The sequence below is a fragment of the Helobdella robusta genome, assembly GCF_000326865.2.
Source record: "Helobdella robusta unplaced genomic scaffold HELROscaffold_42, whole genome shotgun sequence".
NCBI classification, from domain to species: domain Eukaryota; kingdom Metazoa; phylum Annelida; class Clitellata; order Rhynchobdellida; family Glossiphoniidae; genus Helobdella; species Helobdella robusta.
The window spans coordinates 854,504-871,366 of record NW_008704981.1 but is presented as its reverse complement, the minus strand read 5'-3'; the positions used below and the strand labels follow the sequence as shown (position 1 = coordinate 871,366).

The window sequence follows — 16,863 nt, the reverse complement described above, 5'->3', positions numbered from 1 at the left end:
TTTCTCTGTTTTCGTTTTCCTCCTTTCTTTCCTCTACTTTAATCCCTTTTCTTTTTTTCTCTCTCTCTCCCTCTCTCTTTCTCTCTCTCCCTTTCTTTCTCAGCCTCTTTCTCAGTCTCTTTCTCCCAATCCATATATCTATTTATCTATCTATCTATAGTTATCCATTCATTCATTCATTAATTTATATTTTTCTGTTCATCTTTTGGTGTCCTTCTTACTAACTGACATTAATGGTTAAAATTCCTAAAAATAAAATGGCAAAACTGGTTTTGTAATGTGAGAGAAATTCCCGAAAATTCACATGCAAAGTTTGTCATCACAGCAATTAAAAACCGTTCACGTAAATACAAACGTAGAAGTATTCAAAACAAAAAAACTTGTGAAAAAGTACCAAACAGAGCAAATAACAAATCTCTCAACCCAATCAAAAAACAAAACACATAACCCACATGTAGAGAGAGCTTTGAAGCAGCATAACACAAGTGAACGCATTTTAGTAGATGAAAATTATCGACTTTTCAATACAAAACAACATAAAACAATATAATAATAATATAACTATAATAATAATTTAATTGTAATAAAATTATAATTTAATTATAATATAATTATAATATAATTATAAAACATAAATTGATTACAACCAACTAGTATTATAACTCTATTCTTTAAAAGTTAATACGATATGATATATATATATTATATATATATATTTATTTATTTATTAAAAGATTGTTTATAGTCATTAATTAATTAATTAATTAACATAACTAATATAATTAAATAGCTACTACTTAAATTTTAATTTGGTTGTTGTTGCTTAGAACAAAAAAAAAAAAAAAACCGAACCAACACACTTTGAATGCAGTGCGTCCTGCGAGTTAGATAGAACGTTTCAACCATCTTTAATACATATGAACCAATGCATGTATATATACTTTATTTAAATTAAAATGTATGTCGCATATATGCACACACATATATACACACATACACACACACACACAAACACACACATATAAACACACAGCGGAAAAAAATTTAACAGTTCGGGAAAAATTAAAACGATTAGATCAGATTATAAATGATTGGGAATTTAAATAGCTTCGCTGGTAAAAAAAAATATATATATATAATATGATATAATATATAATATGAATATGCTAAATGTTTATGTTAATTGTGTATGCAAATTATTATCAAAATATATTTCGTTAATTATTATAATTTGGGTTTGAATATATTATGATAATATTTGATGACCACGTTGTGGTGTAAGTGTACAAGATGATGAAGAGCCATGAAAAAAATATAGGAAATGAAAAAGAAGAAAAAAGAATAATAATAATAATAAAAATAATAACACAATAAGAATAATAAGATTAATAATCCATCCATTCATTCATACATCCAAGTGCAAGCCAATCACACGGGTTTAATGTATCAGGCTTGCTACTACCCACACACACAAGCACGCACACACACATATGCACACACACACACATATGCACACACACACACGAAAACATACATACACACGCACACACATACACACACACGATTTTAATTGGTTTCCCATGCAACATTCATTTTAATAATGAACATTTTAAATTTTAAATAGAAACCAGAATGCGAAACGCGGTGCGCTGCATTATGAAACGAGTTTGGCTTATTATTATATCATTGAATGAATGAATAAATGAATGAATGAATGAATGAATGATTGAATGAATGAAATGAGTACATTGAATGAATGAATGAAAAACCCACACACACAAACACTCACACATACACAAAAAAAAGAGAAAAAGAAAGACAGAAAGAGGGAGAGATAGAGGTAGGAGGGAAAGATAAAAGAACTACATTGGGTTTCGGATGATGTGTACCATCAGTCGACTCTGTGCAAGTATTTGTGTGTCACGGGTTAGATCTCAGTAGAAATTGTCGTGAGAAATTATATTTTCTAATAATAATAATGTGGAAAAAAAACAATACTACGAATAACAATAAATACCACTACAAATGAGATCGCTAGAAACAACATAGGGCTTCTGATAGATAGATGGTGTGAAATAAAAGAAAATGGAAAAGAAATTCTGTCATGTCTGATAACACAACAGCCGCATATCGTCTCCGCAACCGATTCCACACCGTCTCAGGTCTCAAGAATTGGTCTCACACACATATACACGCACGCACACACACACACACACGCACACACAACATACACAAGATACTTACTCGTAAAACAATTAAGTTTAAGGCCGGGGAAGTTGTCCTCAGTATCCGGTTCTTTGGTAGATGATGTTCATCCAAAAATAGTTTAGTTAGAATTTATAAATAATTAATTAATTAACAATGATTAATTAACTAAATTAATTAGGCAAAATAGCAAATTATATTTAAATTAACAGTTATTTCAACTGTCATCTGATCATGTTAAATTAATTAGCTAAACTTATAAATAAATACTTTATATGAATGAACTTTATAAAAACATTTATATATATATAGTATTGAAATATTTAATTTTAATCAAAACGTTTGTTTTCTTGAATAGTTCTTGTACGTATGTGTCATCTCTAAAAGATGAAAATATTTTCATTTTACAATAATCCAACCCCCATGTTTGTAATCTTTAGTCTTTCAGGTAAATAGACTAATATTAAACTTAACCAACTTTAACAAATAAACTTTCTTCAAAAAAATCTATGTCAAAATATCCCTTAAACCACACATACACACAAATAAATACAGTATTAATAATCATGAATAAACATACAAGAGTATACGCATTTTGTATACATTACATACATTTACAAACATACAAGAGTATACAATTTTGTATATATTACATACATTTACTAAACAAATTATATCTATAAATATATTCATTCATCTATATATTTGGTATGTTTATGAAGGTTTATATCTTATAAGCCAAATTATAAAACGAAGGTAGTAGTAATTAAAAGGTGAACACTCAGCAGCTAAACAATTATTTATCATGCCTCAACAGCAGTAGTAAGTGGTAGCAGTAGTTCTTCATAGATCAAGATTCAAATTCGGGGAATCGGGCCGTCATTTGTGAATATTTTATTTAAAGGGCCCATTCGTATCGCCCCGTTATTTTTTCGATGGTACAAGTTAAGTTGTGAAATTCATGTCCGTCTTGAGATGGGGACATTTATTCGGTAGCACCAACTATGTTTTTTGTTAAGTTGTTTTTCAATTACAACATTAATGTGTGCAGTGTTCCTCAATTTCAGTTGACGGAGGGGAGTGGGAATGAGGGATTTGCCCAAGGGTAACCAGGGCGGATTTCACAGTCCCACGCCACTATATATATGGGGGGGGGGGTATAGTTGAAACAATAGTAATTGTAGCAAAAAATAAAAATAGTTACATTGGTTACATCGAAAATACCTCGTGATCGAATTGCCGAGATATTAATCACTCGATTCTTTCTTTAAATAAACCGCCCGTATGTTTATAATAATAAAAAGGATAATAACAATAATAATAACAATAATAATAATAACAAATAATAATAATATAACTTTTCAGCAAAATAACTTGCCAGCCGCAGAATGGCTAACACTCAACGACAAGTTTCTCAAATATGATAATAACTCGCGATATAATTGCGTCTAAATACCATAAGTAATAATAATAATAAATAACAATTAGCTAGTAAAATTGTCACACATGGTGTGAGTGACAATTGTACTAGCTAACTTAATTGTACTAGCTAAGGACACCACGTTAATGTATTTTGCATACTTGTGCATCAGAACATCGTGTGGAATTAATGAAAGTATAAATTCAAACATTATAAATACCACAGACATCTGATCACTTTGCAAGTAGATGCCGAAATTAAAGTGAGAAAATAAGAGGAGAGAGAGAGAAAAGAGAGATAGAGAGAGAGATTGTTGGGAGACAGACCAATAATATAATAGTCATCTTACAGCTGTCGACTATAGCAACACTTCACATCTCTCAACTCAATGGATCAAACTTAGTATAGCAAAGCACAGAGCTATGCCGTTTATGTATAGATACGTATACAATACACACACATGTACTGTACATACACAAGTACACACGAACGTTAATAAAAAAATGACTAAATAACTAATTCTATAATATATAGAGAGAGAAAGAGAGAATACAAAAAACCAAAGAGAGAGAGAGAGAGAGAGAGAGAGAGAGAGAGAGAGAGAGAGAGTGTGAAAGATGAAAGCAAAAAAGCTAGAAAGAACGAAAATTGATCACAGATGCCATAAATGGCGCCAGCTACGTATAAAATATAAAAGGCATACATGTATTATTATATTATATCATAATAAAAGTTAACAGATATGGAAAACGCATTGGGGATTATGACATTGATAATATTACTATCCTAATTACTATCATAATTACGATGATACTAATAAAATAATAAAACGTAATTAGAAAAGTATGGGTTTCGCTAGTCATGGGAAAGCGAGTTACAATCGCCAGCATCGCCATCATTATTCACCCATTCGTCATCGTTATCCTCTTTCTGATAACACAGTAACTAAAAATAATTCAGCGGAACTGAAATTTACCAAATATAAATAAAGTATTTAAATATAAATTTACAATGGCTTCGATTCCTACGCTATATCATAATAGATATACGCACTTAAAGACAAGGCCTCTCTCTCTCTCTCTCTCTCACACACACATACACACACACACGCCACAAATTAATTTTTTGGAATTTAATGACTTGAAAGCAGGATTACTTTTCAGTGGATATCGGGGTTACGAATAATATAGCAATGGTTAAATAGGAAATGTTCACAGTTTTGTAACGAGAGAGAGAGAGAGAGAGAGAGAGAGAGAGAGAGAGAGAGAGAGAGAGAGAGAAAAGAGAAGCAGAAATATATATAAAATAAACTGTATATAGTAAATAGAAATTTGAAATGACAGCACTTCAAAACATTATAAACAGATAAGATCAATTTTTTTTTCGAATTTTTTTTATTTTTTAGGAAAAATTTTTTTAACAAATGCCGTCAAAATTAAATTTTCTTTGCAACATTAGAGACGATTGGTTTCGGTCTTGATTTGAATAAAATCTTCTTAAGAATGATGGCTTCAATTTTGTATTCGACATTATGTCTGTGTGTCTCTTTTGACGATGATGTGGACGGTTGTGATGATGACGTAGTCGATTGTGACGATGACGTCAGTGCTGCTGAAGATGATGACATCACTGATGTTGCTGAAGTATGATGACGTTCAAATGAGGATGATGATGACGGCAGTGGTGTATCATCCATCTGTTCATCATTCTTTATGAACTGTGGTTTACTTTTACACTTCATAACGACGGCCAGAGGTTTTTCCAACTCTTTTATTTCCCCATACAAAATGTGATGCCCTACTAACAAGACAGGCTCACCCTTGGTTCAAAAAATTTATTTATTTATATTTTTATTTTCAAATGTGAAATATTTGAGAAGTTGCAAATGTATAAATTTAAAATTAATTTAGAGGGGGAAATATTAAAAGAATTTTGATACAATATAATATTCTATTCTATATGAACGTTGTTTAAATAAGACACTATAAAGCTAACAAAAAAAAATAATACAGAACTGTCTAGGAATGAATTAAATAAATGAATTGAAACAAGCAATCAAAAATGAAAAAAAAAAAAAAACCCAAAAATATGGATAAAATTTAAAATTACATACATTTTTTGTAAAATGGAGATCCCCGATGAATTTATTATTCAGGGATTCCTCCCCGGACCTGGCCTCAAGGTCGCCCTGCAACTCGACCAACGTCCATTCATTGTCAAAAGCATTATCGTTTCTTTTGAAATTTTGAAAAAATGGGTCACGAATGAATACATTTTAAATGCACCCCAGTACAATAATGAATAATTAGATGTGTAATGAAATTAAAAAAAAAATAACTAATAATTAAGATAAGACATAGTTTTCAAGTACATTAAAGATTAAATTATTTAATTAATTAAACAAACTCTTTCTTATTCTTATCTTTTCAAAATCAATTATTAAAATGAATAATTAATAATGATAAATTAAAAATTAATTAGATTAGCACAAAAATTAGGATAAGCGTTCATTTGGATTCCATCCAATTGCAATTCCAACCCAATTAATTCATACTTTATTTAATTCATTATACATACAATATACATACGGTACATACAATTCGAATTCAATGCAACTTTGTTTTTAAGTTGGTTGAATTGAATGCATGCCGGGCTGTTACAAGTTTCAATGTCAATTAAAAAAAAGCAGCTAAAAAACATTAACTAACACTTTCATAAAAATCTGAACCATCTTGTCCGAGAATGAAAAATAAATAAATAAATTAAATTAATTAATTAAAAATTCACTCACGCGCCAAAAATATAAAAACCACAGAAGACATATATAAACCTGTTGGAAAATCCGATCCAGAAAACTTGAAAAGAGAAATTTAAAAGTTAATTGGAGTATATACATTTAAAATTAAAACGTACATCTATAATTGAAATATACCCCATATGAACCGCGCATTTGCAAACTTTAAATTCTAAATGTCTAAACGTTTATTATGAAAACTGTTATATATTCATATATATATATATTCATATATATATATATATATATATGAATATATAAAATATCGATGAAAATCACAGCATGTTAGGAATAATACGCTGTGATATGGCCCAAGATAGAAAAGTATTTGGAAAAAGACAAAGGAAGTGACTACATCGGATTACATTAGATATCATCAGATATCTTATTTTAAAATGTCAAGGTCCAGGCATTTGTTCAGTGAAACAAACGAGTGAGTCCGGATGATACAAATTAAGATGAGAAAAAATAACGCCTTGGATTAGAGGATTATTGCTTGATTGAAAACGACATGATTTAGTTTTTTTTTACTATCAAAAAAACCATTTACAAGTTTTTCTTTAAAAAAAAATTACTCGATGTCACATAAAAGGTTAAAGGTTTCTCTCTCTCTTTTGTGTTTGCTTCAGAGGTTTCAACGACAAACACACACAGCGTGCATGAATACGCGTGCAAACCACGCATCATACACATTGCATATGATAGGCGGGGATCTCTTTGTATTCGAACCCAGTCATTGCAATAGCAAGACCTGGCGCCTAATCACATAATAAAGCAAAACACACGTATCAAACCAACACGTATCAAACAAACTAAAATGAAACATTTCCAAAACTAAAAAAATAAAATATAATATAATTTATCATTCACCAAACGTTACAGACCAAATGAATATTTTAAAATAATATTCGACAAATTTCTTAAAAAAAAAAATCAATGCTAGTAAAAAACATCGACATCATATACCCAAAGATTCGTGCCCAAAGTTGGAATCGAACCCGGAGTCTTAAGCATTGATGAGCAAAATCTTAACATTATGCTAAAAATATTACGGCTATCACTAGCTAGACAAATAACATTAACAATAAAAAAAATTACGAATAAAAGAGTAAAAATGTTATCAAATTCAAATTTATAAAAAACAAATAACTACCGGTCATTACCTTTCATTGTCTAAATTACAGACACACACACACACGCACACACACACACACACACATGCACGCACGCATACACAATCACAACATATCAACCTAATACTTAACCTATTACAAACAAAAAATTTGTATAAATTTTAAATATTGTAGATTGATTGATAGATAGATAGACAGACAAACAGACAGACAGACAGACAGACAGATAGATAGATAGATAAATAGAAAAAAATTCGTTTATTAAAAGAGTGAAAAACGAAAAAACATAGTTACAAAAAAAACAATCAAAAAATTAAATAAAAATATTAATACCATTATAGTATATCAGATTAGGGCGAGAATTATTATATTGAATATTTTCAAAATATCAAAAAACACTGCGTTTTATTAAATGGCCAATGTAATTTAACATTAATTAGGCATATAATTAATTAATTCATTAATTAATTGATAAATCATTGATTGATACATCATCACCAGCCAAGCAGTTATGTAGCAAGAAAATTGTAGCATTGGAATGCCTATTATATACAATATATTATAAGTAATTATTATATTATAAATAATTATAATTGAATGCTTATACTGGATGATGAATTAGTGAAAATAAAGGTACCTACAATGTGTATTTTTTGCACTGTAAAATTAATTGACAAGTGAATTAATCAATCATTGATTCAATCATAAAATTAACTGATCAATCAATCTTCCATCCATTCATTCATTCATTCATTCATTCATTCATTCATTCATTCATTCATTCACTTATTCATTCATTCATTCATTCATGCATTCATTCACTCATTCATTCATTCCTTCAATCAATCAAACTAAGCCTAAAAATCTACCCAAAAAAGTGAATTACAAAATTAGGCTAAGAGCATTAATTTCACATTTATTTCTTGTCATACATGCATACGTATATTAAACAAAAACAATATATAAGTTTGAATAAGTGATTAAATGGATGGATGAATGAATGGATGAATGAATGGATGAATGAATGTACAAATGAATGAACAAATGAATGAATGAACAAATGAATTGATGGACAAATTAATAAACATATACCAAGATAGAATGTATGTAACGCATTAAAATTGCCGAATGGAATGATTGGAGGAAAAACAAAATGGGTATACGCTGAAAAAACGAATAAAATATTAACAATAATAATAACAATAATAATAATAATAATAAACAATATAAACAACAATAATGAATAATAAAATTTGATGATGATAATAGTGATGACGATGCTGGTATTATAACGCCCTGACATAGCTCATTTGCATAATACCTCACTTCAGCGTCGTATAAATATTGATCATAATAAATAAATAAATTTTGGAACGAAAAAAATAAATTTATGAATAAACAAATCAATTAATTAATTAACTAATTAATTAAATGTAAATAAACCAATATATGAACAAATAAATTCAAAAATAATAAAAAAAAAATAGTCGAAAAATGTTACATACATTATAAAAAGTTACTCTAACCTGGATAGCCTTTTTACTAGCATGACCAAAAAATCATTAAATAAAATGCAGGCGGGGTTAGAAACAACAACAGCCATCTACCATCTAACCATTCCAGTCTTACTAAACAGCAGCAGTAGTGAGAAGATGACAACGTCACATAAATCCAGGTTTCAGTTTCAGTAGCATCTGCAATGAACCGGCGACGAACCTGTAGACAGCTGAGGCGATAGTGAAATTGAAAATCAGGAATTTCCCCGAAAACCTGGAGAAGAAGAGGAAAGCCCCAAAGATAATTATAGAAAAGAGATACTTCAGTCTCTTACGGATGACCAACCTGAATTTGCATAATTGATTCAATGAACCTGTCAATCAAATATTAAACCACACCAAACAACTACTCAATCAATCAATCAACCAATCAGCCAGCCAGCCAGCCAGCCAGCCAGCCAACCAACCAACCTATAAAACGCCTTCCTGGCTTTCAGTAAGTTCTTCATATCTTCCTTGAGGACGAATCTCTTAACGCCCAAGCAATAGTTCTCCAAGTACGTTGGCCAGTGTATTTGCTTCACGTCAAAGTTGAAGTCCTGATGACGTTAATGATGACGTGTAAAAGGATGAAGATGACGATAAGAACACACACAGACACACCACCCACACACACCCACACACACACAAACACACACACAAACAAACAAAATCCCCACACCAACCTTCTGATCTCTTTCAGACATATTGGCGTAGAGTTTCCTCACGTTGTCATCCTCAAACTTCCATTCATGGCTGGTAAAGAACTCCATACATGAGACTGATTTCCAGAGTCTCCTCTGCAGTCTCATCAATCTGTTTCCACCACGATGATGATGAAGCATTTGTGTGACGTTAATGTGGTATGTTGATGAGTTGATGACGTGATTTGAAAATGTGATTGCAATGTGAGATGACGATTTGACATTATTGTTGTAATATAGGGTGTCGACAATATTAACCATAAAAACACGTAGTAACGTAACACAAAGGTCATACCACAAGCCACATCACACCACAAACCAAAACCACAACACACCAAACCACACCACACTAACATAGGCTTCTGGCCACAAAGTTTCAAGCCAATGTCCATGAACCAAGCAGGAAGAAAGTGATCGAACCATCTCTGCAGTAGGTAGTAAGTTCTGTGTGGGGGTGTGAATGTCAAGAAGCTGGTGTCTTAAAACCACACGCACACACATACACACAGACGCACACACAGACGCACACACACACACACACACACACACACACACAGACACACACACACAGACGCACACACGCGCAAACACACACGCAAAGAAAAAACGTTGAAATAACTAAACAGTAAAGGACAGAATTGATCCATGTATAGAGTAACCAACCTGTTGAGAGTAAACTTGGGATTTGGGAGTCGAACTGGGACGTCAACAGGATTCCTGCTGAAGCAATCCATCGAGGCTTTCTCTGATTGGTGGTTGGTCGTTCATTCAGTCAAACAATCCATCAGCCAATCAATTAATCAATCAATTAATCAATCAACAAATCGGTCAGTTGGTTAATCCATTTAGTAATTATTCAATTAATTGATCATCAATTAATCAATCAATCAATTAATCAATTAAACAACTAATTGACCAATCAAATGCCAACCTATCTGCCCCCATGTTAATCTATTTTGCAGTCCAGTTGTGCAGTTGAAGATCTGCAGGCCATTGTGGCTGAATTTTTTTCAAATTTTTAAAATTATTTTCTCATTTTCTTTTTAAATACTGCTAGAAAACAAAATCTACATAAAGCCCAACTAAGAAGATCTTAAAAATTGATAGTACAATCAATAGAAATACAAGAATAAGAAAGCCATCATCATCATCACAAACAGCAACACCAAAAATCACACTATCACATATCACAACCAACAATCACCATCACAACAAACGAAACATCAACAACAACAAAATCATCACCCACTCAAGCCAGCTAGCCAACCAACCAACCAACCAACCAGCCAGCCAGCCAGCCAACCAACCAACCAACCAACCAACCAGCCAACCAACCAACCAGCCAATCAACCAACCAGCCAGCCAATAAACCAACCAGCCAGCCAGCCAATCAACTAACCAGCCAGCCAACCAACCAACCAGCCAATCAACTAACCAGCCAGCCAACCAACCAACCAACCAACCCGTAAGTAGCAGTAGACCAAGCAGAAGCAATAATGAGGTTGACAGCCATATCGACAGGCACCAAATCTGCACATGCCGAATTGTTACCCATCATCACCCTCAATATGCCCTTACCTATCTAGGAGGTCAAAGTTGATTGAATAATTAATGGGTTAATTGAATAATTATTGTGTTAAATAGTTAAATAAATATTAATGTAATTAATTAAATAGGTTATTTATCTATCAATAAAATAATTTAGCTAATGCTTAGATTTAAGTTGTAATATAATAAAAAAAAATTTTTGAAAAATTTAGCTACTCAGGCATCTGAGAGAATTATAGTCGTTAAGTATTTGAGTTTTAAAGGTGAGAGACAAAGTAATTGAATTGTTAAGTACTTGAGTACTAAAGTAAAGTATTTAAGTACTTGAGTTATTAAGTACTAGAGTAGCCAGGTTTAAGTAATGATTACTAACAGCCACTAGCAGTCCACTTGGTCCATTGAAGTTATCCACCCAGCCCTGATTTGAAAATTTGAGAGAGTATTGTTCTAAAATTGTTCTTAAAAATTGATAATTTAAAAAAATTAGCAAACTCGTCAAACATTCAACCTAATACAATCTCATCAGCCATTTAACAAAATCATTTATTGGAGACCAATAAGTGGGCAGGCCAGCCAACCAGCTAGCCAACCAACCAACCAACCAACCACCAACCAGACCAACCAACCAGACCAACCAACCAATCAACCAAAAAACCAAACAACCAACCAACCAATCAGACCAACCTGCAAGGGCTCCTGCCAAGAAGCTCCAACAATTGATGGCCTAACAATGGCCACAGGAAGATTTTCAGACTTTTCAGCTATGAGGTGCTCTGCAATTGCTTTCGTGAATGTGTACGTGTTCGGTCGCGGTTGGATGATTTTTGGGGTGAGTGCTTGCACGACTTCATCATCCATCCATCTGTTATAAGGTTATGTAGGTGAACAAATCAACCAACCAATCATCCAACCAACCAATCATCCAACCAACCAATCAATCAATCAATTAACCAGCCAATCAAACAACCATAAATAAAGAGCCTTACTCCATAGCACTGACAATCTTGGAAGCAGTAATCGGTGGTTGGTAGATCTTCTCAGATATCAGATGTCTGTCGCAGTTGGCATATGCTGTCGAGATGTGGATCAGAGCCTGTTTAGGTTAAAAAAAAACTTTCAAGANACAAAACTGAATTCAAGTAATTTATAACAAAGGATGATACAAATCACAATTGCAATAATTTTTATCCTGAAATTATAACAATAAATAAAAATAAGTTATATAATTTTCAGAATAATAAAAATCCACAAACATCCAAGTGTTGCATTTTCTTGCATAGATCCAGAATCCTATTCACTCCAATGATATTCAGCTGAACTGACATCCTAAACAAAAACTTAATTATTTACTAAATAATTATTAAAACATAATTAATTATGCTTAAACAAAGCATTGAATTAATATTATTTTATTTATTCAATTGAAACAAGATTTAATTAGGGGACCAAGCAAGATCTAACAATTGTGTGCAAGCCAGAGTTGATAACTTTAACAAAACTCACACATGCCCATACACCCATACACCCATACACACAAAACACACACACACACACACACACACACACACACAGATACACACACACACACACGCGCGCGCACACACACACACACAGACAGACACAAACACAAAGTAACAAGTAAACAAACTTCAAGGGTTCATCAAATCGAACAGTAGCAGCGGAATGGAATACAATGGAAACTTCCTCGATTAGGATCTTCTCCTCTTCCTCACTCAGTCCCAACTTAGGTTCCATAATGTCCCCAGCCACTGGAATGACTTTTTCATGTACATTCAGCATGTTTTCACGGATGTCATCGAATAACTGTAAGAATTTTTGTTTTTTAATTAATAAATAGTAAATACTAAATAGTCACCATCATCACCATCGACTCAATAACTATCAATTTAAATATTTTTGAATATTCTTTCATTTTCACCTAATATAAATATATATCATAATGCTTTTTTTATTATTTTTAATTATATTATATCATATTTACTCATGCAATTTTTAAATGGCTTGCTTACAATATATAAAAATGAATAAAATACAATACAATACAAATCACTACAAACCATAATACTGTATATAATGCACATAAATTTTATAAAATAAATTTTAAAAACCCATAAAGTGAAAATTAACTTTAGATTCAATGAGCTGATTGAGTCTGGTCCGGATATCGTGCCCCTTCTTGGGCCGCATCAGCAGGTAAACCTTCTTCAAGCCAGGACAGGATCTTAACAATTTCTCCAACAAAACTTTCCCCATAAACCCCGTCACGCCTGTAATGAAAAGCGTCCGATCCTTGTAGAAATCCACTATATTCGACATTTTACTCTATTAATTTCAATTAAAAAAATTTTAAATAGGACAAAAGAATATTTTTAATGAATTCAATTTTATTCGGTTAATGGATCAGCTCACAAATTTTTTTATTAAAAGTAAACTTTGATTAAAAATGATTTAGGTGATTACAGCATGGATATATAATATCCATGGATTAAAGTTCATAACACTTGTTAACACAGTTTTCTAACATTCAGTTTTTCAAATAAGTAAAAAAAAAAATTCAGTAATAATTATCCCTCATTAATCCATTTTCACTAATTTTTGACATTTATTACAGGAAGGGTAGCATTGGCGATGGTTTATCAGTCATAAAAACAGCACTTCATGCTGTTTACAACCAGCAAAAAATGAACAAGTCCGAGTTTAAACCATATACATATATATATATATATATATATATATATATATATATATACATATATATACATCCATGGTTTACACAGATTATAAAACATTCTTTCATCAGAAATTTCACAGGCAAGCATTGTTTCTGAATGCATTTCTATCTTTAATTTTAGCTTAATCATTCTTGTTGATGTCCTTGTCTATACCCACCTATCTACTAAATATTGACGTATTAACTCTATTTTATTTTTTTAAGTATTGTTTGTCCATGCTCTCAAACAAATACCTCATTTATTTGTTTTTTCTAAAAAAAGAATTGAGATGACGTTGTTCACATTTTTTATTACCTACTTATCTTTATATTATATATCTATATATTATATATCTTTCTGACCCAAAGGACTGGGCCAGGAAGATATAAAATAAGATATATGACATACTGATCTTGAGATCGCAATACCTTTGTCATTTCCGAAATTTATATTTGACCTGAAGACCAAATTCGTTGAGATAAAAGTTATCTCAAATTTTGCTCTAATTTTTAGATGTTGTAAATAAGGTAGGTGTTGGTCTTTCATACGTTACTTCTTCTCTCTGCACTGTAATATCAGAAGAATTCACGCACGCTACTAAAAAGATCGAACATATCATCATGGCTGTGTTCAGTTTTTCAACTACTTATAGGGCTATTCTACAGCTGAATAGATTGCTTTGAAGAGGAATGATTTATTTTTCAAATTTGACATCTTCTTCACATTATAAGCTTAGTGTATCACACGAAATTCTTTCATCAATCATCAAATTTAAAATACATTCAGCAGACATTACTATCTAAAATGTAGTATAAATTCATTAAAGTTGAACGAAGCATATTTCATCATAGTATCAAATTTACACAACGGTTCAGTTTTTAGATTCCTTTTGCATTTGAAGCCGATAACTCAAACGCCACGACACATTTATTCCCTGAGACACCAGATAATTTTGCAGGTGTACTTAACAAACAACTTACTCAGTATTTAAATTTAACAAGAAAGTTTTTAATATAAAGAGAAAAAATATCGAACGTGCGGTGAAAAAATCGATGCTATGACATTCTGAGTGCACTGTTTTGTAAACTTAGAGTGAGAAATTTTTAAAATATTAAAAATAATTTTAACTGCACACACTCCACACACACACACCACACACACACACACACACACACACACACACATATACACGAACACAAAACAACACATTTGCTCTCGAAAAATAAATAATTCCTAATAAAAAGACAAAAAACTTTAGAAAAATAATTAAAAATGTTTTGCAGAACACTCCAGATGTCCTTACAGGACGATACAAAATTGCATGGCTTGTTTAATGTTCATGTTGGTTAGGCATGAAGTCTCGAACAAATAAATATAAAATTGCTTGTTTGTTTTCTTTAGAAGTGCTTTTCTATAATTAAACCATTGAGAAACATTTGACGAAATGTTTTTATATAACACACAAACGTACATACATGACACACACACTCACATGCACCACATACACACGCACACACACACAGACACACACACACACACGCATACATACACACACACACACACACAAACTGAATGAAAATTTTGAAAGAAATTAAAAATCAAGAATATTTTCACAAAAATGTAATAAAAATGATGATGATAATAATAATAATAATAATAATAATAATAATAATAATAATAATAACATAATCACTATGGCCAAAAAAGTATGCAGGCATGAATGCAATTAAATCGAGCGGGGGTCGTTATGATGACGGCGGTGATGACGATTATTATTATTATTATTATTATTATTATTATTATTATTATTATTATTATTATTATCGTCGTCTTCGTCATCGTCATCATCATTTTAATCATCGTCATCATCATCATCATCATTATCAACGTCATAATCGTCGTCCTCATCATCATCATCATCAAACAACCATTAAACTGATATATATAACTTCTTTCCAATATCATCATCATCATCATCATTATTATTATTATCATTATTATTGTTATTATCATTATGACTATCTCTTGTAAATTTTATTTGGACTGAACAATTATGTTACGACTTAACTAATTCAGTAATATCATCATCGTACGCCATCTATTGCGACAGACATTCAAATGTATAATAACTATATTAAGACTGATTACATTTCTCGTTGTACGCATTTTATATCTATAATGGCGAGCATCGTAGACTACTTTCTCATTTTAATTTATTTTATTTTATTTTTTTTATTTCATTGAATATTTATTTCGCCCCTTTTTGGAAAAAATAAAAGAGTTCCCATTATTATTATTATTATTATTATTATTATTATTATTATCATTATTATTATTATTATTAGTAGTAGTAGTAGTAGTAGTAGTAGTAGTAGTAATAGTAGTATTTTTACCACCAATTATCATCTTTACAGATTCAACTAGTCTAGATCAAAATTGATATTTTTGTTAACGGTGTTGTTAATATTGTTATCAATGTTATTGATATCATTACAACGATACTATGTTTGTCCACTTATTCATTCATTCATTCGTTCGTTCGTTCATTCGTTCGTTCGTTCATTCATTTACCATTCATTCGCTACTTGAAATTTTTTTTATTCTCTCATTCGTTTGTTCATTTTTTATTCTTAACTCCTTGGTTCATCCATTCATTCATTCATTCACACGTTCGTTTGTTGGTTCGTTCGTTCATTCATCCATTCATTCATTCACTCGTTCGTTTGTTGGTTGGTTCGTTCGTTCATTGATTTATTCATTCACTCACTCACTATCAGCTTGCCAATTCTATG

General features: G+C 31.3%; 2 protein-coding genes across 2 annotated transcripts; both read right to left on the bottom strand.

The window, feature by feature from the left end:
- Positions 1–5,060: 5,060 nt before the first annotated feature.
- HELRODRAFT_84839 (hypothetical protein) lies at positions 5,061–5,837 on the bottom strand (the record flags this gene model as incomplete). The annotated part of the gene is made up of 3 exons (XM_009025464.1): positions 5,061–5,160; positions 5,302–5,444; positions 5,739–5,837. Coding segments are annotated over 3 exons (342 nt in total), but the record flags the coding sequence as incomplete, so codon positions are not given.
- Positions 5,838–9,470: 3,633 nt separating this feature from the next.
- Positions 9,471–13,682, bottom strand: HELRODRAFT_84823 (hypothetical protein; the record flags this gene model as incomplete). The annotated part of the gene is made up of 12 exons (XM_009025461.1): positions 9,471–9,647; positions 9,774–9,903; positions 10,146–10,235; positions 10,455–10,536; positions 10,723–10,790; positions 11,255–11,373; positions 11,713–11,757; positions 12,024–12,201; positions 12,326–12,432; positions 12,593–12,665; positions 12,988–13,163; positions 13,488–13,682. Coding segments are annotated over 12 exons (1,440 nt in total), but the record flags the coding sequence as incomplete, so codon positions are not given.
- Between the last annotated feature and the right edge of the window lie 3,181 nt (positions 13,683–16,863).